We start from the raw sequence: 25,581 nt of genomic DNA, 5'->3' as shown, positions 1-25,581 counted from the left end.
AGTTTTTAATTTAACAATGCAGATGAAGTAAGTGACTTTTAGTGCAGAAGTAGGTTTTCGTATAGAGATTTCTATCTATTAAGACTTTAGTGTTAAAGTTGTCACTATATTAATACTATTATGGAGCTTTGGGATTTCAATCTCCAAATTATAAAAATAGAATTATAAAAATAGAAAAGAATAAGATTTTAATATATAATGACTACTGAAAAGTGTAGATTAAATAACCCAATTATCTTTATTTTATGTTATTTATTGTTATGTAGGTAGTGTTTGGAAAAGGGACTTTTGATCTCTAAAGATTAAAGTATAATTTCCCCTTCCTGCCATCAAGACTTTTGAATGATGTCATGTACAAAATTGGACAGAGTCTTTTTACTACCCTATAGGAAATGTAGAAGAAAACAGTTTATTTAGGATGTTTGAAACTAATGGCTTTCAGCCTTTCTTGGTTATGGCTGTTCATTGTTTGCATGTTTGTCATGTTGCTGTTCAGGGACACTCTTCAAGGGGCATTGTTTGGTGATGCAGGCCATTCAGACAGTTGCCCCATCTCTGAACTTTTGGACTGGGGATATAGCTTTGGGGCTCTTGCTTTGGAGGTGAGTTGGGGATTCCTATTGAAGATGTCATTTCACAAGAACCAAATCTGTTGCCATTCTTCTGTAATACCAAAGTATAGCTAGGTAATTCTATATTAGAGATTTGATGACTAAAGCTATTTTTATAGTGTTTGTTTTCTTTTATTTCCTGGCTTGATAAGCAACAGCAATAATTAAGACTGTTGGCAGTTGACTCCCCCCCCCCCTTGACTAGAAGGCTGGAAAGGAACTATCTGTTGTGGAAAGAGAATCAAAGAAGATCCGATAAATTCTGACTTGTTATTCTTAAATTCTGATGTGGATAAAAACTCCATTTTAAAATCTTAGCATTGTAGAACTGAGTCTTAAGAGATATTATCACTATTACAACTGTTTCATTATAAAGTAATGCAGTTTCAAAATTGGAAATTATAGAACAGTAAATATTAACAGTAGTAACCAGTATAGTAGTGCTTATACTTGGGAAAATGGATTGGTCATTCATATTGTGGCCCTGTTTCAAGCATGGAGCTATTTCCATTATTTTCCCTATGTTTATATTTGTAAGGTGTCACAATAAATATACATGCCTTTGTAAGTAGTTGGGGGGGTGCTTTTTTATTGAAGGACAGAAAGCTGAACTCATTTTGTGACCCAGACTGTCCCTAATACTGACATTAAAGGTATGAGCCTGCCTTACCTCTGTTACATTCTTGTCTTTTTAGGTTTTTTAAACTTAGATTTTGGTGTCTTTTATTAATTACAACTTTCTAGGAATAATTTCAGTAGCTGTGTGACAATGTGACTGTTATAGTTTACCATTTGCTTATAGTTAAATGTTTAATCTATTGTATTTTCTATTAAATACTTAATACGAATAAAGCCTCTACATTGTTTATTGTCTAGTATCTCTGTACAGGAAGTATTGAGTCAGGATACATTTATATATGTTTACAACTATAAAAAGTATTTAGTACAGCCAACTGTCAGTAATGTATATCTGTTGTAAATATTGAATTATATTGATTTTATTTAATGGTTTAGGAGTTGTATCTTGTTTGGTTAGAATTTTTTTATTTGGGGCATTTTTGAGTCTAGACCTCATATAGCCTGGACTAGCCTTGAACTTGCTATGTTTTTAAGGCTGACTTTGAACTCTGGATTCTCTAGCCTGTACCGTTCAAGTACCATAAATATTTGCCACCATGTCTGGAGTGAATTTTTTAATTAATATTGATAGAAAAATAAGTCTACCTCAGTAGGCATATAGTGGTGCCAACAGTCAGGAGCTGAAGCAGGAGGTTGTGAGTTCAGACAAGCCTAGTTTATATGAGAGTGAGATCTTGTCTTAAAAGATAGAGGAAAGAGGGAATTAACTGTAGTTTTGTTTGTTCTTGGTCTTGGCCTGAGGTGCCCATTGTCTCAAAAGAAGAAACTTAGGCACCAAGATGGTTCCTGACATGCTAATTTTGTTAACAAAATAAATAATTTGTGACCTGTCTGGAACTTGGTCTTTGCTCTCAACTTTTAGACTAAGATGATGGTACTCATTGGTATTTGACAGGTTTTTTATTTATTTATGTGTATGGGCTATTTCTGTGTTATTTGTATGTCAGTGTACCTACCATGTGCATACCTGATGCCCAGAAGAGCCCAATAGAGGGTGTTAATCCTTTGGTACTATGTAATGGTGAGTTGTGGTATGGAAGCTATAGAATAATAGCCCATGCCCTTATGGAGTCTGAGACAATTCTCCAGCCCCCAGAGTTTGGTTTTACTCCATACACATCCCCTGAAGTTGACTGACAAAGAGGCGTCCTTGAACCATGTCTTGAGGACCAGAGAGCTAATATATAATGCAGACAGAAGGTGATGCCTGAGACAGTTAGACAGGGCTTGGACTGTGAGGAGGGGTGGTGGTGATTCCTCCTTTTCCTCTGCCACTCTGTGAAGAGTCTTACTATATCTAATTATATTTTCTGTAGGGCCATAATGATTATTGTACACTGATTTCCCCCTTGCATCTCTTGCAGGCATGTCCAGCCCTTGGACATTGCAATACCAAATTGTCGTGTATAAATTAGCATTAGAAAATTATGCAATTGAGTTAACAAAACAAAACAAAAAATGCTCGAAAAAATCTTATGTTAAATGAGTTTACAGTTTGGACCACATTCTTCCTTATCTGGGCGTATATGTGGAAGGCTGCAGGTTGGAAATACCTTTTAGGGTCACAGGGAAAGTGAAATTATCAAGAACAACAAATGTGCTAGCTTAACATTCCTGTGGTCTTCCCTTCCCTTTTCCCCACCTTCCCAGCCTGCTCGACAAGATTATTGTAAGCTTTATCTTATTCAGATATGTTCTGGTTGAGAAACTGAAAGATGGAGCCTCTGGAGGGCTCTGGAGTGTTTTAAGAGAGGTAGTTATTTGATAGAAAGGGCTTGATCTGAATTAAGACAAGAAAAATAGAGCATATATAACAGATTTGATGAGGAGTAGCAAGCCTTACACCCGGTGTGGTGGTACACAGTTGTGGTCCTAAGGATTCTGAGTTCAAAGCTAGCCTTGGGATAAATACTAGACTGTGTGTGTGTTGGGGAGGGGGTGTCTCGATGATTTACTAGGTATGAACAAATTGTTATGACTCAAATATTTCTAGCTTGGAATACAATCAAGATAGAAGGTGCCATTTAGTATAGTGGATAAAGGAATAAGAAGAAATAAGTAAAGTTGCTCAAACAAGTAACACAGGAAAAGGTTTCAGAACTGAAGACATGGGACATGCTTGTGAAGTGTCCAGTACACATACAGAGCTCACTGTTAGTGACAGAGTGGACATGTTAAATGCTTGTGAAGAAGTCCAGTACACATATGGAGCTCACTGTTAGCTACCGTGTGGATTTAAGGAAGTAATAGTCATACACTACTACAGGCATAAAGACTGACCATCTTTAGCTGGGATAGCATAGGTCTTGAAAAGCAGCTAAAGGGAAATGTGTATGACTGTTCCTTGGGAAGGTATGCTCAAAGTGGAGGGACAGGAACTAGGGATGTCAGAAAAAGCTGGAAAGGATTTGAGGAAAGAATTGTTACTAGAGTCAAATATTAGTGCTAGAAGGACTGGTAGGGTAAGATTGGTAAAGCACCTATTCCATTCGGCAAGTGAAAATTTTGCTATCTAGAAAAAGCAGGGATTGGAGTATGGAAGAGCTAGATACAATGCTTACAGGTGAAGTAGAAGTATAGTTTTTTCTACTTATTTTTAACATTTGTTAGAGCCTGCAAAAAGACCAAAGTTTTGAGAGAGAATGTTTTTTTCTACTATCTATTATAGTAAAACCATGAAATCTTCAGGTTTAGTACTTGTATTTGAAAGGTTAGAAAACAAAAAGGTCTACAAAGATGTTTCAGACACTAGATAAATTTAAAATGCTTGTTCAATATTGTGACCTATAGGGTTTTTTAAAGATAATAATAGCTTTATAGAAATATAATTGCCTACTATTAAGTTCATTCAAAGTTTACAGTTCACTAGATTTTAGTATAGCCACAGAGTTGGACAGTCATCACCACAGTCAATTTGCAGAAGATTTTCATCATCCCATATGTGTTCATGGCCACTCCCCTCCTCATTGCAGCCATCAGGAATCCCCCTTCTGTCTCTGGGGATTTGCCTGACCTGGATAGTATATGTAAATGGAATTGGCATATTTGTTTTGTTTGACTTTTTGTCTGTTCTTTTGTTGTTGTGTTCCTGGCTTTGTTTGTTTTTAGTTTCTTTGAGTTAGGATATTATTGTGTAGTCCTTGCTGGCTGGCTGCATGGCTTGCTTCAGTCTTCCCAGGGCTGGACTTACAAGCCAGTACCACCACATTGGCCTCACATGTATTCAAGATTCATTAATGTTACAGTGTAAGTTGATACCACTTTTTTTAATGATTGAATTATAATCTATTATGGAGAGTACATCTTCTATGTTCATTAGTCTATTAACTGGTATTTGAATGTTTCCCCCTTTTGGCCATTATGAATAGTAACGCTGCTGTGAATGTGTGTAACTTTATGTGGGCATATGCTTCAATTCTCTGAGATACACATCTAAAAAAACGGAATGGTTGGAATTGTTTAACTTGTTGAATTTCTTCTAAAACTGTACATTTAACATCTCACATAATGGAATATATGTGGTGCCCAGTTTTGCTATATTACCATGTCAGTCCTTCTGATTATTGTTGTCCTTACAGGTATGAAATAGTATCTTGGGTTAGCTTGCAAGACTTTGTATATGTATGTAACTAACTAGTTTTTGAAAGTCAGTGAGAGGAAATACTTTAAAATTCTTAAAATTGAGCTAATCTAAATGCTTAGTTGTCACTAATTTAGTTATTGCTTTCTTGCCCATCCTCTGTGTTCAACCAGACATACTTAAATTTCAAATATGACAGCAAACCTTTTAATTTTCCATTTATTTAATTTGTTAATGTCTTAGAGTGATTTCTGTATTTATTTTTAGAGTATTGTTGGGTTTTTTCAGTATTTGACATTTAGTTTAGAAAATATTTTGAAAATAGACATAAAATGTTAATACATTCAGATAAATTTAATTTTTGTACATTAAACATATTTATGTTTCTATACCACTCATTTCATTAAACTCATGAGCATTTACATTTCTTACTAACCTCACCTGAAAATCTAAGACTAGAGTCCAGCACTATTCCTGGTCTATCCCTGTGCCTTGACTGTAGTATAAATGCTGTTGTCTATTGCATGACTAGAAATTGTACTGCTATTAAAACAAAGGTTTATTTATTAGGAGGGTTCTTCAAAAAATTTATAGTAGCCTTGAACTACTGTGAGAGCTGTTTTTCCCTTCTCCTATGCACTGCTGTGTAGTATTTTTAGCAATCAGTGGGAAAGAAAATGGATGACAGATAATTAGAATGATTAGTGAGATGGCTTTGTGGGTAAGGCCCTTTGCTGCTTGCTAGCTTCAGGGCCTGCACTTAGTCCCTTGACCCCTCAGGATGAAAGGGAAGAACTGACTCCCGCAAGTTGTCCTCTGATCTCCACGTGAGCAGTGTGGCTTGCGCGCACACGCGCGCACACACACACACACAGCTCATACTGCTCTTACAGATGACCCAAATTCAGTTCCCAGCACCCACATCTGGTGGCTTGCAACTGCGTATAACTTTAGTTCAAAGGATCTTCTAGATTCTGTACACACTGACTGAATACACATAAATAGATATGTAATTTTTTTCTAGTTAAGATAAGCTAAGCTGAAGTAAAACCTTTAAATATTTTAAACATGTGGTTTTGTTATTGTAGTTTCTTCTGCAGATACCTGAATAACACTGTCCTGTTTCTGTGAGTGCTGCCTAGTGTACTCAGATGTTCAGGGTTCATATAGGTAGGCACCCATAAGTCATTTACTTTTAAGGATATTGTGTTAGAATGTTAATTTTAATAAAATACCCAATTTAAACTTGTGGGTTTGGGATTTAATTAATAAAATCTAGGTAAACATGTCATTGTGATCTTGTATGAACTGGTGGATATTTAGGAAGCAATTATTACAAGGTAGTATTTGCTGTTTCCTTGCCTATAGTTTCTGGTCTCATTCAGTCCATTCCATTGAACACACTCATTTTCCTAAAATACTTTTTAAGTGTTGGTATCTTTATACTAATAGGAATCTTACTGGTAAAATCATGAAACATACATTTAAACTCTTCTCAGCTGTGTGGTTCTTTTAATGCATCTATATAAGACACACTGGAAGCGAGATTTATTTTTATTACCTCCACCCTCGCTTTCTCATCCCTCCCCTTCTTTCCTCACCTCCTCCCCCTTCCTCTCCTCCTCTCTTGGGACTGAAGCAAGGCCTTCAAGGTAAATACTCTGCTGTACTACTGAACTTTCTCCAGAACATTCTTTCCTAGTTTAGAGGCCTGTATGAAAAAGTCTGTGTTGCTTGATCTAACATTCTAAAGCCTTCCTCAGGGTCTCCCACTACTTTCTATACTTGGTTAGTACATGTTTTTTCTTCCTTCTGAAATAAGTTCTTTCTCATCCTTGAATGAACTTATCAAATAAATGAAATCTTACATATCTGTGCTGACTGTTGGACCTAATTTTTATCTTCTTAGAAATCAAAAGTTTGCCTTTTACAGATTGAAACTTGGATCAAAATATTAAAAAAATTTTAGGTTGGGTGTAATGGCACACACCTTTAATCCCAGCGCTTGTGAGGCAGAGGCAGGAGGATTTCTGTGAGTTCAAAGCCAGTCTGTCTACATAGGGAGCTCCAGGACAGCCAGTACTACATCCTTCATAAATGGGTAGATGGATGGATAGGTGGGTGGGCCGACGGATAAAATTGTGTTTGCTTGCAGCCTAAACTGGCCTCAAACTCTTAGCAGTTCTGGCTCAGCCTCTTCAGTGCTGGAATTACAAACTTTCACTACCACACCCTGACAATTAAAAAACTAGGATAAGTTCACTATTTACCTAAAGTGTAGAAACAAATATGTACTTAATTCCCACTTTTCTGAAATAAATATACTAATGTAGTTGATCTGAAATCACTTGTTTTCCACTGTAAAATTGGATTTTTAACATCGTATAGAAAAAAGGCCTTTAGCCAGGTGGTGGTGCCTCATGCCTTTAATCCCAGCACTTGGGATGCAGCAGAAGGTGACTCTCTTGTGAGTCCTAGGCCAGCCTGGTCTACAATGTGAATTCCAGGACTGCCAGGGCTACACCAAAAAAGAAAAAAAAAGAAAAATGGGGTTTTTATTAGGTTTGAGTTGAAAAGGTGCTAAGATAAGCTAAGTAATATACAATTGCCCTGAGCCACCACCCTTCCACAAAGAAGCTGAACTCTTCCAGCATTTTCCTATTCTTAAAGCAGTGATGTTTTTTCTACATTTCCTGTAACAGCGTCTTTGCAGACATGTTTTTAAAAGTTTTGACATGCGAGTAACTCCCCTGGTAGGCACTAAAGGTGGTCCACAGATTTGTCCTTTTCATATGTTGTCTCTGTCATACCCTTAGTTATACAAACATTAATATTGAGATTCATGAGTGCCCCCTGTGTTATAGCCACCATTCATACAATGGGCACTGAAGGTCTGGCAGTTAGGAAGTCCTGAGAAGACTTGTCAGAAGCAGTGGTGTTTTCCTAGGAGCAGTAGCTTTTCTTCAGGGAAGTCTGTTTACCGAATTATAGCCAAACTTTTTTGCCTTAGTCCATTTTAGGATTATAGTTCTTAGATACTCAAGGATTTAGGTCCCCAAAATCTTAGAACATGTAGACTGGTAGAAAGATACTGAATATTGCAGTTCTGCAGGCATTAATTTCTACCTCTGCCCTGCTGTCATTATGAGTAGGTTATAAAGAAGCTGAGAATATGATACCTGGGAAGACCAAGATACATGTCTATAGAGTGTCTAAATAGTACTTAAAATGTTGTCAGTGGTAATTGAAGATACCGTATTGTGCCAATTTACATTTAGAAGAGAGGTAGGAAAAGCATAAATGTACCTGAGCAAATCATAGATTGGTTCAGTAAAGATAACATGTAATCTGATGCTTTTTGAATAAGAATTTTATTAGGGGAGGGCCATGTGGTGGTCAGAAGACAAGTTATTGGAGTCTGTTCTCTCTTGTCCTGTGTGTTACAAGGATTGAACTGAGGTTGTCAGGCTTAGCAGTAAACTCCCTTACCCATTGAGCCATCTTGCCAACTCCAAGCTGATTCTGGGAGAGTTTGTCAGGTCAACTAACAATACTTTCCAAGATGTGGAGGGGTGGGGTTATGGTCAGCAAACAGATGTTTCAATAACAGGTAACATTTCCAGAGAGAGATACCTTTAAATGAAACTAGATCTTGTTTTTGAATGTTTGGGTAAGGAATATTTTTATGTCCTATTATTATTTAATCTTAGACTGAGACCTTTTAATATCTTTTGTGAAGGGTTTCAGTATGCAGCACAGGCTGGCCTGGAACTTGCTAGCTATAGCTTTCCTTGGTGATTGAGTGCTAGATTTACATACATGCACCACCACTCCAGTTTAATAGTGTTCTTAAAACTGGTAATTTAACTTTAGTTCATATGTATGATGTCCTATTTTCTCTCTTCTCCAAGTTCTTAGATTAGCATTTCCTTATTTGTGGTGTTGGGAAATTATCTCAGTACTTGGGCAGTATGTACAAGGCCCTGGGTTGGATCCCTTCCAGTGCTATAAGAAGTTGACCAAGGTGAAAGCGTATTCATACATGATTGGGAGAAACCTCTGAAGAAAAGGGGAGAGATAGTCAGGGAGGAGAGTAGCCCAAGAAGTGTATAGTGTAAGACAAGATGTTTTTCAAAACCAAACACAGAGAAACTATTTTAAGGTTTCATCTGTCTTTTAGTCACCTTTCTGTTACTGAACAAATACCTGAGATTGTCACCTCTTAAAAGAGAAAAATGATGTTTGGTTTTTGCATTACTGTTTTTGCAGTACATGTTAAGTTGATGTTCTGTTACTGAACTATTAATATCTTAATATCTTTAAAACTGTATTTATATATATGCATGTTTGCTTGCATTTATATATGTGCCCCATGTATATGAATGCCCTCAGAGGCTGGAACTGGAGTTACAGAGGGTTGTGACCTCTGGGAAATTAACCATACCCTCTGCATGAGCAGCATGTTCTAACTGCTGAGCCATCTCTCCGGCAGCAGATTTTATTTTTGATATGGAGTCCTGCTAAACTTCTTGTGATGCCCTTAAACTTGGTTGTAATCTGGGATTGTGGGCCTGTGTTGTTAGGGCTGACAAAAAGTTGTATTTGGCCTATACTTTGAAAGGTTCTAGTTCATGGTGGATAATTGGTCTCATTGCTCTTAGGTATATAACAAAGGAATACATCATGGCAGAGTACTTCAGGACAGAACATAGGAGGAATGGAATTACCCCACAATCCCATTTGAGGGTACTCCCCCAATAACTCAATGACTAGTCTTTACCTTTTAAAATCCCTCCCATTTCCTAGGAGTTTAATGTAGTGCAAGATATTTAATCTTCGGTAGTGTGCTAAAGAGGGGTGGGTGTGATGGCGCATGCCTTTAATCCCAGCATTGGGGAGGCAGATCTCTGAGTTTGAGGCTAGCCTGGTCTACATAGCAAGTTCTAGGATAGCCAAGGCTACATGATGGGACCCCGTCTCAAACAAAGGAAAAAGAAAGCAGGTGTCATTTGTATTATTTTTTTTAAGTGATTGACTTATAAATTATAATGTATATTTTCAACTAATCCTTAATTTTCACATTTTTTTAGAGAAGGTAATACTTGCATTCATTTGTTTTTGATTTTGTTGTTTTGTGTTGTGCTTACCCACCCACCATTCCACTCCTGTGATAGAATACCATGAATGAGCACTTTAAAGAAAAACTTATTTGGACTCTGGTTCTGGAAGGTTAGATGTCTATAATGGTGGGCAGGGCATGGCAGCAAGGTCAGGCAGCTAGAGTGTCCCTGTCACCTGAATACATGGAAAGCAGATGGTGAACTTGAAGCCAGTCCTCCATTACACAATGTCTCCAGCAAGGCTAAACATCCTAAAGTCCCATCACCCCTAAACAGCACCACCAACTAAAACTCAAGTGTTAACAGATAAGCCTAGAAAGGGACACTTTTATGTCTTAAGTATTTAACTCTGCTTTCTCATTCCTTCTGTCATTGCTAATACTATTTCATTTGAACATAATCATACATAATATATACATAGTATTTGTGTGTGTGTGTGTGTGTGTGTGTGTGTGTACACTTATTACCTGTTAGGTGTTAAGAATAAGTGAAACAAAAGTTTCAGTGTAGACTGTAATCCTAGCTGTTTCAGAGACTTGGGGAGGAGAATATCAAGTTTGAGGCTTATCTGGGCTACAGATATGACTTCAGGATCAACCTTTGAACTTAGTAAGAAATTGTCTTTATTTTTTTTAACATTTTATTTTATTCTGGGTTCTGAAATCACAAGTAACCCTTACATTTGGCTTTCTATAGGTAAGGTGTCAACTCTTCAGAACCCGTGTGGCGGAAGGAAGGAGAGAACCTACTCTCCTGTAAGTTTGTCTCTGACTTCAGATGCACATCTGTATTGCAAAAGATGATGCAAAGATATGCAGTGATCTTAAGATAAAATATTTAGTATATTGAACAGATGGAAGATTACTGTCTAAAAACATAAGTATCTTCTAAATACCAAAATAGCCACCCTCAAAACCAAAACACTCCAGTACAGTGGTTCTCAGCTGTGGTTCTCAGCTGTGAGTCAAAACTCCTTTGGGGGATTGCATGACCCTTTCATATATCAGATATGCTGCTTATCAGATATTTACATTATGATTCATAACAGCAAGATTATAGTTACAAAGTAGCAAAAAAACTAATTTTATGATCAGGGGTCACTACAGCATGAACTAAATTAAAGGATTACAACAGTAAGAAGATAGAAACATGGGTATATAGCATGACAATTAAGAAGGTAAATAATTACTGAACATGGGGGAACAAACTACCAGCCTTCCCAATAATCAGAGAAATGTAAATTAGTGATCTTTAATTTTGGCCTGATTTGGCAAAATTCAAAAAATTATAACTGAAAAATTAGAAACAATAACAGTATAGAAAAAGTGGTGTTTACAGATTCTAGATCTACTCATGGGAATGTAAAATGGTGACACCTATTTGGTAGAACAGTTGGCCACTTAAAATAGAATGCTGTATGACACATCAAATTCTTGACTCATTCTGTAATTCATGTATATGTATATAAAATGGTATGTCCTAGTATCTCACTTAAATTTTTGAGAAACCTAAAGTACCTTTTAGTAAGGTAATTTACTCTGCTGACATGTATATAAGGTAAGAAGGAGTTTCAAGGAGAGAAATTTTGCTTTTCACTTTATATTTATGTGGAGAAAAGAGTTGCTTAGTGGGCCTAGGATTGCCCTTCTTAGGAAGAACTGCTTTATGTGGTTGAGCCTTAGCTGATATCTAGGAACTTGGGCTTTTAGAAGGGTTCCTTTGTTAAGTGGTTTAATTGTATCTCACTTGTTCAAGCAATATTGTTTATTGTAGCTGGAGTTCCTTGTCCTACCAGGTCCCACCACCCTTAAGCCCTAAATAAGCACACAGACCGACGTTTTATTGATTATAAAACTGTTGGCCAATGGCTAGGGCTTCTTATTGGCTAGCTCTGTCCTTATTAACCCATTTCTATAAAGCTATGTATTTCCATGTTGTCTCGGTTTACCAGAGAATGTCTGGACTGTTACTCCTTTGGCGGCTAAATGGCATCTTCTCGAGTTGCCTCTCTCCCAGCCTTCTCATCTCTTAGCCCTGCCTATCTTCTGCTTCTGCTGGCTATTGGCCAAACAGTGTTTTATTCATCAACAAATAAGAGAAACATATGATGGGAGATGTCATTCTGTAAATATGTTTCTCATTACTGGTTAATGAATAAAGTACTGTTGGCCAATAGGAAAGCAAGATAGGAGGGACTAGGGAGACAAGGAGGAAAGAGGAAGTAGTAAGGAGGAGTCAACATGGAGAGACTGGGGAGACCAGATGCAGGCCCCATTCCCTGGTAAGATGAAAGCACATAGAGATTAATAGAAATGGGTTAATAATTAAAACAGAGCTAGCCGATAAGAAACTAGTACCTGGCCAACAGCATTATGTCAAATACAGAGTCTCTGTGTGTTAACTGGGGCTGGCGCGGTGGTGGGACAAGACCAGCGGCGGGAGGAAAAACCTTACTCCTTACAAACATATATGAGGAACATCATCCCCCATCAGTTTATAGTGAACACTTGCCTTGCATGTATGACCTTAAATGGTCGAGATGTGCTACTCTACTCAAAAGTGTGCCTCTATGGCTAGGTGGTGAACCCTGGGCACTGCCTCGCTATCTAGTTTCTCTGGTAGACACTTTTTACACAGGTTGTCAACACTAATTGCTTCAGGATTCATGGATCCTTTTGAAGTCATTGGGAGAGAACTGTGGGAAACCCCTACTTCCCATCTTTGTTCTCCTGGGCTTTGCTTCACACACCTTTTTGCTGCTTTCATTTTATATCTTTTGGCAATATCTCCAAGTGATATTTTGAATCACCCTGGATTTTTTGGCAAGTTTTCTATAGGTAAGTGCTGTCTGGCCCCCTCTGTTTGCCTACAATCCTGGAAAGAGCAGGTTTTTATGGACAGCTGGAGTTCCTGACAGTTTGGGAACGAAGATTCTTCAGGAGGAACAGATGAGCATGTTTGAGGAACAGAAGGCTAGTCAGGGCTGGCACAGAAGGAAAAAGAGGTGAATTGGAAGTAGACTGATTAGCAGGCCAGAGGAAACAGCATGAACCTTGGGCCTCATGAGATAAGTGCTCTGTCACCAAGCTGTATCCCAAGCTGGAAAGTAGTAGTTTTATGCCAGGTGTGTATATGTCCCACATCTCTCCCTGCCCCCAGACAAAAATAAGATTTTTTTTTTTTTTTTAAAAGAAGTTTGTTGAGATCGTGAGTAAAAAAGAAGTGAATTTAAAAACTTTGTTCAGAGCCCAGCATGGTGGCGCACACCTTTAATCCCAGCAGACAGAGACAGGAGGCTCTCTGTGAGTTGGAAACAAGCCTTGTCTACAGAGTTCCAGGTCAGCCAGAACTGTTTAGAGAAACCCTGTCTTGGGGGGGGGGGGGGAGGCAAAAAAAAAAAAAAAAAAACCCACTCCATTCAGGTATGTTGTTTAAGACAAGATGACGATGGCCACACCACCCTGAGCATACTTTATTTCCTTGTGTCTCAGAAGCTGTGTAGATTCAGGCCTGGTTAGTTCTTGGATGGAAGGACAAGTTGAGGCAAACTACTCCACTTTATTTTTTAAAATCTATTTCAAATCAATATGATTAAACAACAAAGTTCAAATTTTAAGTAGCATTTTATTCTCTCCAGTTTTACCTACTGTATTACCTAGCTTACTTGAGTTACAGGTATAGTTACAAGGATACCAGTTCATTAATTGTGGTGTTCTGAGTGTTTTTATCAGTGCCTATAATGTCTGGAAGATATGTTCTGCTTTACTGGATGTATAGAAGACACTATCGCACTGTGGAGGAAATAAAAATATATAAAAGAGTACATTGTCAGACAGTGATTTATAGTCATTAGCAATAGTGATGGGATTGAAAGCCAATGGTGGTAAATAACAAATCTTAAAACAAAGACATGAAATCAGTCATCATGATGATGATAATTGCATTTGAATCTTAACCTTGGTAAAAAAAAAAAAAAATTTTTTTTAGCTGATTGTTGAGCTTTTGTGCCTCTTGATTACTAACAACCTCCTAAAAGTAATTTCAGTAGAGTTGTAACAGAAGAAAACATGTTTTTTTCAGAAGGCTCTAGTAGTTTACCAGGAAATGTAGGTTTTTCTCTTTAAAACTTTTGGTCTGTTGACCACAGCTTTGTGTCACACTCATCTTGCAAAAATAGTTATTTTCCATATAGTGGTGAATATATATTGAGCTGTTTAAACTGCAGATGTGATAATTGGCCTGAACTGTGTTTGTCAGTGAGAAATATCTGTGCTATACATTTAAGGCTTGTTTTTGGTTTTTGTTTTTGTTTTTTAAATTGGATGTAAAGAGAATTGATGTTATTGTCAGTTAATATACAACAGTTGGTCTTGATGTTAATTTTACTAATGATGAGTTGCTTTAGTACCCTAGGAAAGTTGGTGGCTGTTTTCTAGAAGGCAAGATACAGCCTCATTTGAAGGAAAGTATTACTAGGAGCGGTGTTTGTGTATGTTGTTGGAAACAAGGTCTCAGCCCAAGCTGACTTTAAACTCACTATGTAGCCAAAGCTTTCCTTGAATTCTTTGATCAGTATACAGTCCTGGCCTGTTTCTGCCTCCTCTAAGTGCTGGCATTAAGACAGCACTGAGATATTTCTAGTTAGACACCACATTAGAAACCATAGTTTTGTGCCTGGAGTTTGCAATTTCTGAGATGTTTATTGTGGGGACAGGGGAAGAAAAAAATCTTTGGAGTTGGAATTAACTTAAAGAATCAGTAGACATTGGCTGTATGAGCTTAATGGGGAGAGCTGCATTAGATAAAGAAAAGAAAGGTGCTGTTAATAGAAGTAAGCCCTGAGAATTAGAATATGCGCGCGCGCACACGCACACTCACTCTTCTGTCCAATTTACTGTACAAAATATATTTTTCTTTTCTTAGTTAACTTTGTTCAATGAAACTGATGCACGTGGCAATTTTTCTTTTTTGCTGAGACAGGATTTCTGTGTGTATCCCTGGCTGGTCTCTGGCTGGCCTCAGACTCCGCTTGCTGCGTTCTGGGATTAAAGGCATATGCCTCCACACCCAGCTGTGTATGACAGAATTTTATTACATTCATTTGGAGCTCAGCAGACAATTTCCAGGGAGTTAGCTTTCCCACTATTGGGTCCTGGGTTTCAAACTTGGTTCATCAAACTTGGTGGCAAACTCCTTTACCTGCTGAGGCATCTCACTGGTTCATCATGGTATAATTTTTTTGCCCTCTGATTTAAATTTAAATTTCACTTACATAAAATACCTTCATGTAGGTAAAGAATAAATTTAAATTAAAAGTTTGTGTTTCTAGCTTGAAGTGGTAATAGATGCCTGAGGTCCCAGCACTTCAGAGGTGGAGGTAGACTATCTGTCATGGATTTTTGTGATAGGGGCTGCTGTTAATGTGAAGCTGTGGCCTATATCTTCAGGGAGTTCTAGTTCTGTTGAGGATGATGTGTAAGAGCTATTAGAGATGAGGAAGCAGATTGGGGGAAGTGAGTGATGAGTGTGCTGCAGTACTAGTCTCAGGAAAGTGTTTCCAGATGGTATCTATTCTGGTACACTGAGAAGCAAAGACAAACGGAAGAAATGAGGCAGAGACATCAGCTGGAGTAAAGCACACCTAGATTTGGGGGTTTGTGGAGGGTTTTGTTTGCTTTTGGTTTTCCAAAGGGACCCTGAGATTCTTTTTTTATTTTCCTCATACATCCTTTGTTAATCAGTCCTGACTTTCAGCTTCAAATGGGAAAATGTCACACTGGGAAAATGTCGCACGGGGGGAAAAAATGTTTTTTTTGTTTGTTTGTTTGTTTTGTTTTGTTTTTGACAGTTTCAGCTGATGATGTAAAGTTTTGCCATGTTTATACAGGGTTAGATAATTGTGGTATTTTACAATAAAGTCTTAAACTTTTTTCACTTGGAACCTGAGGTACGTGTGTACATACATACATACATACATACATACATACATACATACATACAAACAAACAATAGATATACCAATCAGGCATTACTGATAATAAATCATAATTCTTAAAAACAATTCTTTGGAATGTACATGATTGTACTACTTATTAAAAGTGAGAGTCTGGCTAAGAATACACCTTAGCGTTGAAATCCACACGAATTCAGGGTTTAAGATTAGAGATGTGTATGCTAATAAGGTGGATATGCTTTTCCAGAGTAATTTTTAAAGTGTGTATGGGCTGGTGTTGTCTTCTTGACACAAACTGGCATCACCTGAAAAGAGGGAGGGTGTCTCAATTAAGGAATTGTTCAGATTGGCCTCTCTGTAGATTATGATGTCCCAACATGCTAAGGTGCCATCTCTAGGCGGTTGGATGTAGGCTCTATAGGAATGCTAGCTGAGCATGAACCAGAGAAATCTGTTTTCTCCTTCAGTTTTGCTTTTACTGGCTCCCTTGGATAATAGACCTGTAAGCTGAAATAAACACTTTCCTCTCTAAGTTGCTTTGGGTAGTGGTGTTGGTCATAGCAACAAAAAGCAAAGCGTGTGTCTAATTCTGTGTGTGTGTGTGTGTGTGTGTGTGTGTGTGTGTGTGTGTGTGTGTGTCTGTTTTTGCCATGTAGGGTCTGGAGATCAAACTCTGGTCATCATTAGGTTTGGCAGGAAATATCCTTTGCCTCTGATATATCTCACTTGCCCATGCTTATGTTTTTTTATTATATAAAGAAGAAATAAATCTTGCCTTCATATTTGCTAATGTAGATCTTTAGTGTTTTTCAGAGTTAAGTTTGATTTTTATAATTGTTTATGCTGAAAATATCATTTTACATATATAAATAGTACAAATGCTAACAGTATTTAGCCATCTGATAAAGTATTCTAAATTCTCACTTGATCCCAAGCCAAAATTTATTAAGTGATTTTTTTTTTTTTTTTAATGAAACTCAAGTCAGAAACACAAACAGCAGTTGGGAGAGGGGGTACATGTACAGTCACAGGTGTGTGTGTGTGCATGTGCATGCATGTTGAGGCCAGAAGTTGACATTGGGTGTCTTCCTTATCACCCCCCACTTTGTTATTTTGAGATGGGCTTTCATTGAACCTGGAGCTCCCCATTCACCTAGACTGGCTAGCCTTTAAAATCCCTGGGATCCTACTGTCTCTGCCTCCCCAATGCTGAGATCACAGCTTTATAATGTGGGTTTGAGGATGGAACTGAGGTCCCATGCTCATGCATCAGTACTTTACCAACTAAATCATACTAGCTTGATTTATCAGACCTTCTAAATCAGTGCAGTCCAGAGATAAGCTAATTTGGTAGTTACATTCTAATTAATAACAATATTTTTAAGGTCTGTTTTCTGTAATTAAACCATTGTGTTTTTGTATTGCTGTAAACTGTACAGTAAAACAAAACAATACTGCAGTTCATTTCATATAGTCCTCTCAAATCTGAGTTGGGGTGTTTCAAGCAGTGACTGTTGCATAGCATGAGGTCGTGCACAGGAGGGTACATGCACATTGCATGTTTTAAAAGGCTGTAGTAAAGTCACCTGATGCATTATTGGTGAGCCTCGGGTTTGTTATATGTTTGATTTTGGAGTCAGTCTTGGTTGTGTTCCATTCAGAAACCCTGTGCTGCTACCAGTTTCTTCCCATCTACCCCATTCAGCCACAGGACTTGTGCAGTTCTAAGTAGTGTCCTTTGTCATCTCAGGACATTTTAACCCTTACATATGTGCCCTTTGGTTCTAGCCTATTCTGCTGCTTTCATTTGTTACTCAGCTATGGTATTCTTTCTTCCACCCTCCCCAGATTTTCCAACTACATTTCCTATGAGAACTCCCTAAACATCTTTCTCGGAATTATTGATACTGCAAAACCATATGTAAAATTGAAGGAACTTAATAATTGAAAATCTTCAGTTTTACCAAACTAATTAGTAAATACTCCTTCAAAGGTGTGGTCAGACATACAGCAGCAGCCCTGGTAGTTGACTTAAGAATGAAAGTGTTCTGGTTAATTTACCCTAGACCTATTGAATAGCACTTTGACTTTCCAAGCGATTCTAAAGCCAGCTCAGGTTAGGTAGACAAACTGCTTTACACTGTACAATAAGTCAAAGCAGACAGATTGGCCCACAATGTATTTCTTGTTGAGACTCTGTCTAGGAAAGGTTTCAAAGAAACAAATCTGAAGTACAAGTAATATTTAAAGAATTTTTAAATTTTCTAATAGTAATTAATGATTATTGAGTCATTTTATATGCCAGACTATTCTGGAAATCTTATCTCCCTTTTATAAAGTTTGCAATGGTGAATTAAATGTGTTGGTTATCATACTTTATCAAAACCAGCATTTTAATGAATGCAACTAATTGTAATGCTGACTATAGTTTTGATAGGAATAAAGTCTCTGCTTAAATGTCTTTAATGAAGCTGGGTAGACTTTTCTGGATATTGACCTTTTGCAAAGTACAAAGCCAAGTTTTGTTCTGTTTTATGTTGCATATCTATTGTGTGTGGTGATTTTTTAAGATACTATAACTTTATATGTGACTTTTAATTTGCACATAGTAACATAAATATCTGGTACAGTGTGACATTTTTATCCATATATACATATCTCTGTGTGTCCATGTATGTACACACATAAAATATGCAATGACCAGGTCAGGCTGAATATACCATTTATGTAGGCACTAAGTTTTTAGTTATTTTCATAAAACATTCTTCATTGAACTTTAAAGCATTCCATGTTATTTCAGGCTTTAAGAACATTAGGTAAATAAAAATTGACACTTAGTTATGATACAGAGACATTCTCTAATAATTATTAGTTTTCATGTAAAAACTTTGTAAATATGTTTCTCAGTAATTGTCACAAAAGGAAGTGCTTTGTGTGAGAAGTAGGTATTCTAGACACATGGTAGCATCTTATAATTCAGCTTAGCCCTGTTCCTTTCTTTGTAGTCAACTGTTGTTTCAGTAAAAAAATAAAATATATGTGTGTGTGTGTGTGTGTGTGTGTGTGTGTACATATACATATATGTATGTGTATATATATTTGCATTTCTTTACACACACACACACACACACACACACACACATACATATTTGCATTTCTTTTCTGCCAGTGCTTCTTTGGCTGTTTAAATCGATATCCTTTAAGTTTGATTTTCATATAATACTTCATATCAAGGTTCTATAGATACCTTAAAGTATATCTTTTCAGATAACAGATTTCTGAGCAGAGAAAACAGTCAGATATGCAAGATGTGATTATTGACAGGGATGATAAATCTGTAAGCAGTCCTTTTTGCCTTTTCCATTGCTCTGTTTTACACTTAAATTTTTTGGCTTGGCAGTATACTCATATAACATGAAAGAAAGTGTGAAAAGACATAATAGTCTCCTTCCTGTGCATTTCTCAGATTTGCAACCTTTGGTACTAGATTTCTTGGAAATATATTTTATGTATATGTACAAACAGACATGTTTTAGACCCCTTTAATGTTAATAATAGAACACTTTTGTGTTTTCTTTTTACATTTAATGAGAATTTTGATATGGTGCCATATTACTATATTCAAGACAGAGCTTCCTTACTTGCTTTTTGTCTTAACATATTTGATTGTAGGAAACAAATTTATCTAGTCCCATCAATAGGCTGTTTTTTATTGATTGTGGACTTTTGATATTATGAGCATATTGCAATAAAGAGCTTTATGCATGCATTATTTCATGTATATACTAGTTTTATATTGAAGCACATGTGTAGAAATGTAAGATAGGTGGATTTGTAACTGCCAGCGCTCAACCCCTGTTTGGTAATGTTGTTTCTGAGCCCACACCACTCTATAAAGTCTGGCTTCTGGGTCCTGTGCCATGAGTGCTGGGGTTGCAGGCAGAAGGAAACCTGGATGGTTTACATATGTGTATGTTTTGAGATTTTTATCACTGCGAGAAAAGTTACCATAAGCATGTGAAATTTTACTTAGGCATTGTGCCAGTATGTGGCATGATTTTTCTTAAAAGAAAAAAAAAGTGTATTCCTATATTCACTCTATAATTTAGCTTCCCACCCCCAGTAAAAAAAAAAAAAAAAAAAAAAAATCTCCCATGTAAGTGCCTGTGTAAAACTATTTAAACTAGTATTATAACAATGTGGCAAGATTCTTGTGTTAGAAATCTGTGGGCGTTTTTTTTTTTTTTTTGTTTTTTGGTTTTTTTTTTTTAAGTACAGTCATGAAAATTCTTAATTACTTGAGTATCAGCTATAAAAATAAACTGGTAAACAAATTAAATTGCTACCAGACTTTTTTTTATTTCATTTGTATTTAATAATTTGAGTCCTAAAATCAAAGTGCTTTCAGTATGTCTTTAATCTATCAAAAAAGTAATCTGCTTTGAAATTAACTTTTAGAAATGTAGTTGAGTAGAATCTAAACAATTCACAATGCCAACTTTCAGTTCTTCTGAAAGCAGGAAGTATATTACTGACAAGCAGAAATATTCCAGCCCAAAGAACATCCCTACTGCCATATGTGGTAAGAATTTGTCACTAACCCACAAACCACTTCTGTAATGCAGTGAATAAGCAGAATTAGTCTTTGTTGAACATTTCCAATCTAGTATGAAAGAACTTTGTTTTGTAGTGTTTTACAAGTAATTATTAGTGGATGCCTTGGAAAGAGCCTGCAGAGAGCATCATGGCTGTCCCTAGGTTACTGAGAAAAGAAACCTGTACATAATTCTTGAGTTATGATTTTAAAACTTGCTTAACAAGACCCTGTATTAAACACAAATTCTCAGCTTACTGATATCTTTAAATACTTATAATTGTTCCCTTTGCTGTTCATTTGGAATAAACATTAATCTTAAATTGCATTTATTCTAAAAAGAAATTATTCTTAGGGTCAATTTTTAAGGGATAGGGAAATTAACAGCTTAGAGGAATAGAATTAGTTGTGAGGAATTGGGTAACAGAATTTGTTGAAGAGCTCTTTGTAAATCATTAACATTTTGAAAATATCGATGTTTCTCTAAACTTGAATTTTATTTTCTTGTATTTTAAGCGATTAAGAAGATTGTCAACCAAATATAGAACAGAAAAGATTTACCCCACAGCCACTGGAGAAAAAGAAGAGAATGTTAAAAAGAACAGATATAAGGACATACTGCCATGTAAGTTTGAAATGCCCTTGATAGACTAAATAGAAATGCTGTATAGCTCTTGTAACCCCACTAGTTTTTGTTTCTGAATAAGGAGGTAGTGTCAGTCCTTCCAAGGTACACTACACAATAATTTGTAATTACTTCTTAGAAGCCTCCCCCCCTTTCTTAAAGTAATGTAGTCAATTGGGATAGTTTCTTAAAATAGTAAAACGCTGTTATCTAATCACAGAAGAACCTTAATTGATTAACTATGGATGAAAAGCGGGCCATAAGGTGCTTCAGAAACCTGTGTCTGCTTTCCTCATCAGTCAGTCTGTGTGTTTAAGCATGTTCAAAGTTGAAAACATTGTATTCTCATTATGAATTTATGTTAATATTGTTTTCTAGATAAGTTTCTTTAAACACATGCTTAACTGAGAGTCCACATTTTATAAAAGAAATTTTTGCCTTAGATCTGCTTTTCCTTTTTAAATCTGCCATAGTGTTTCCCTTCATATATCTTCAACTGTCTACATTCCATAGCACCATTTCCTTAAGTGTCATTATTAAAGCTTCTCTCTAATATCTTCATGCTCCCAGTAACCTCACTAGATCCCGAGCTCTTTTTTCCTGGTTGGTTGGTTTGTTTGTTTGTTTGTTTGTTTGTTTGATTTCCTATTAAGTGTTTTTATGCCCTTGACCAGTCCCATTTTCTGAAACTTTCTTCTTCCATGATAACACTCTTTCAGATCATTTCCTCTTTTCTTATCTTCCCTGTGTCCCTCACTGAGTTCTTGTGTTCATGTGTATCTATCTGTGTTTTGTATTGAGGACAGGATAGAAGTCAGCCTCTGGTTTAGTGGTTCAGGAGTCATTTCTGTTTTTGTTTTTTCTTTCTCTGAGATTTGGTATCTCACTGTGACTAGGGCTTTCCAATTGGGCTAGATTATTACCTAGCCAGAAAGCCTCAGGGATCTGCCTTTGTCCACTTTTCTAGTGCTGGTGTTACAAGTACCACTCATGTATGGCTTTTATGTGCAATGTGGGGATTGAACTCAGGTCTTCAGGCTTGCACAGCAAGTACTTTACTGACTGAGCTATCTCTCCAACCCTCCTCACTGGTTTCTTTGCCTAAATTTAATCCTACTTACTGTTAACTGTTCTATATTACTTTTATCTGTGGATTGTGTGGTTAGATAGTATTAATACAATTAACAAGGAATAGCACAGAATAATAGTGATGAGTTAGCCTGGAAACTCATATCTGGACATCATCAGTTGGTAGCTATAAGACCCAGAACTGGTGTTCACTGTGTCTAGCTTTTCTCATCTGTAAATTGGAGTTAGTGTGATAATACTGCTAAGGACAGTTTTGAGTATGATAGGTCAGACATCTACTAATGTAGCACAGTAACCACTCAAGGCTTTTGCTTAAATACACTCCACTTTCCTTAGTAGTTGCTTTAATCTGTTCAGGTTGTCATAACAAAAATGCCGTAAATTTGGTAGCTTATAAGCAGAAGTACATTGAGAGAAGTCCAAGATTGGGGCATCAGAAGCTTTGGTATGTGATGAGGATTCACACTCTCTGATTCATAGTTGGTACTTTCGTGCTGTGTCCTCATGTAGAACAAGAAGCAAACAAGTTTCCTTGGGCCTCTATTACAGTGACAGTTTTTACATTCATCAGAACATGCTCTCCTCAATTCCTGAAGGCTCATCTTGTTATTATCATTGCATTGGGAATTCAGTTTCAGCATATCAATTTCAGGGGAATACAGACAGTCTGAGCATTAATCCACCTCAGAATTGGAGTTGATATGGATTTCTGAATACTTAATTAAACATAATCTTCACAAGACCTTTCAGTACTGTCCACTGATTTCTTTGTATTTTGGAGAAGTCAGTCTTAACTGGCTCCAGGTTTCTGTTTACACATTCATTTTACAAAAAGTTGTGAGCATAATTTATGTGCTGATGATGCAGAAAGTGAACCTGCAAAAATCCCTCCTTTTGTATTTCATGTTCTAGCCTAGGTGTTAGGCAGTGAATACAAAGTCACACAAGCTCTATCTTGTGGTGACTAGTGCTAATGGGGTGATGTAGAAAGGGTAAGGGCCATTGAGAAAGCTAGGAATACAAGGGGGAAAAGTGAAGGTTAGTTGTATGCTAGTAAATTGGTTGCTGATTTCTGTGATAGTTTTTTCCCTCATAAATCACATTTACAGATGGGAAACTGAGTCTGGAGGAGTTAAGTAACTTATCACAGTGCTCATGTCGTGAAAAGTACTTTGTATCCAAAGCCTTGATGTTCAGAGAGGATGGTTATGGTGCTCAAGTACATTTGGCAGGAGGTGTTTGGTTGTCTTGCTACTACCAGCCTCTAGTAAGCAGACTCGAGGGGTACTGCTGCCCAGCCTTCAGTGCACAGCGTATGCTCCCCCTGCAGTGGAAACTTGTCTAGGCCAAAGTTGAGAACCCTTCTTTAGAGTGCCAGTTCTTGATGACCTCAGTGGTCATCAGGACAGGAGGACCTGGTCTTCCTTCAACTATTGAAAGGTTTCACAAGAAGAATTCTAATCAGTTTCTGTTTATTTAAATTTGACATCTTATATTGAAAGCAGTTGTACTTACATAGGTTTCAGAAAAACAATTGGTTGGTTTCATTGGAATGTTTAACATGCCCATTGTTTGTAGAAACACAAAGTGTATAAATTATTTTTAAAATAAATTTATGTCGTACAGAAACCAGATCAGTTCAGTTTTAGGGCATTTTGTTACTTCCAACAGTTCTGTATTCTTTAGTTCCAGGCAATTGTCAGTATGCTTTCTGATTCTAGATTTTGTTTTTCTAGAAATTTGACATAAACATCATATAATATGTGATCTGTTGTGCCTGACTTCATTAACTTAGCACATTTTTTGTTATATTTGTGTTAATTTTAATATTAGTACTTATATTACATTTTGCTTATTTGATGTATATTCTAAGTGATGTCACTAAAAAGTTTCTGAATAAGGCTTTTGTTAAAATATAATTTTATTGTTCTTGGGTGCCTATGTAGAAATATAGTTGTAGACCTACAGAAATTTGTATTTAATCTTTTTTGTTTTATGAGGCAGCAAGGCTGCCTTCAGAATTCTTCATCCTCCTGCCTCAGCCTTGTGATGCTGGTATTATAGGCATGTACCACATAGAAACTGAGATAAACTGTATTCCAAAGTCATTATTTTATATTCCCAACAGTGGTATATGAGGACCAGTTTTCCACATTCCTACCAACACTTGCAACAATTGGGTTTCGCTTTTTTGAGACAAGCAACTGCCTTCAAGTATTCTCCTGCCTCAGCCTCCTGAGCAGGTAGAGTTACAGGTTTGAACCACTGAATTTACTTGCAGGTTTTTTTTGTTTGTTTGTTTTTGTTTTCTCCATGTGTTTGGGTCTCTTGCATGAATGTGTGCACCTATTCACATGTGCCTGTGGAGGCCTGAGGTTGATAGTTTTCCTCAGTTGCTCTTCAGATTGAGGCAAAGTCTTCATCAAATTCAAATTAGCCTCACTGTCTGGCTTGCTCGGGCTGTCTGCCTTTGAGGCTGGGTCTGTAGTAGGCCACCACTGCAGTTCTTTACCCACTAAGACAGTTTTCTGGGTTATAGTGTTTCTGATTTATAGCTTTTCATATGCTGTTAGCCAATTTTGGATATTTTCTTTGCTGAAAAGTCTTTTCAGCAAAAGTTATTTAAACAAAACTTTTTTTTTTTAATCTTACTATGTTAAAAGAATTATTTTTGTTGTTGCTTCTTGGTTAAGATAGAGATCTTACACTGTCTTTAGCCTCCCAAGTCCTAGGATTACAGTTGTGGGCCATAGTGTCCAGCAAGAGTTCTTAATATGTCCTGGATACTAGAGACTGGTTTGTTTGTTTGTTTTTGTTATATTAGAATAAGAGGTATATACCTATGTTTTTCTTGTTTGTAAGGGCTAAATAAAGTAGAGAGAGCCTTTGGATTTGGTGATTTGGGATATTCCACCATGCATATTCTTAAACCTTTTTTTGTCCTGGAAAATTTTTTGAGAGAGAGAAAGTAATCCCCAGCCTGCACGTAGACAAAATACTTGTCACCTAATGATCTTAACTATCAGTTTGAAACTTTAGAACTTTATATAAAATGTGAACCAATGAAAACTAAGTTAGTCATTACAGTTGCCCCTGTAATATTTTAGTAAGTTTAATATAGCTGTTGCCATTTCCAGTTCATCTTTTTTATGTTAATTGGTCTTCATATTCGTTGTCTATGGATTAGAAAGTCATAATGTGATAGTTACAGTTTATGTGTTATGACCCTTTCTAATCAAAAGGAAGTAAGTATTGGGCATTTCTAATACCTTAACAGCTCGGTGTCTAAGATTCCTTTCAATTACAAATAGTAAGATGTATGTACTTCATGAATTACCCTGCCTTCAACCATGATGTTATACATTAAGAA

General features: G+C 36.7%; 1 protein-coding gene across 1 annotated transcript in view; it reads left to right on the top strand.

Moving 5' to 3' along the window:
- Positions 1-25,581, top strand: part of Ptpn12 (protein tyrosine phosphatase non-receptor type 12) — a 66,366-nt gene that overhangs the window by 1,445 nt on the left and 39,340 nt on the right. The window contains 1 exon segment of the mRNA XM_051174825.1: positions 21,014-21,122. Within this exon segment, the coding sequence (XP_051030782.1) occupies positions 21,014-21,122 (109 nt within the window).

Source organism: Phodopus roborovskii, unplaced genomic scaffold (genome assembly GCF_943737965.1).
Source record: "Phodopus roborovskii unplaced genomic scaffold, PHOROB, whole genome shotgun sequence".
NCBI classification, from domain to species: Eukaryota; Metazoa; Chordata; class Mammalia; order Rodentia; family Cricetidae; genus Phodopus; species Phodopus roborovskii.
Note: the sequence above shows the minus strand (reverse complement) of the source record. Positions and strands in the feature narration are given on the sequence as shown.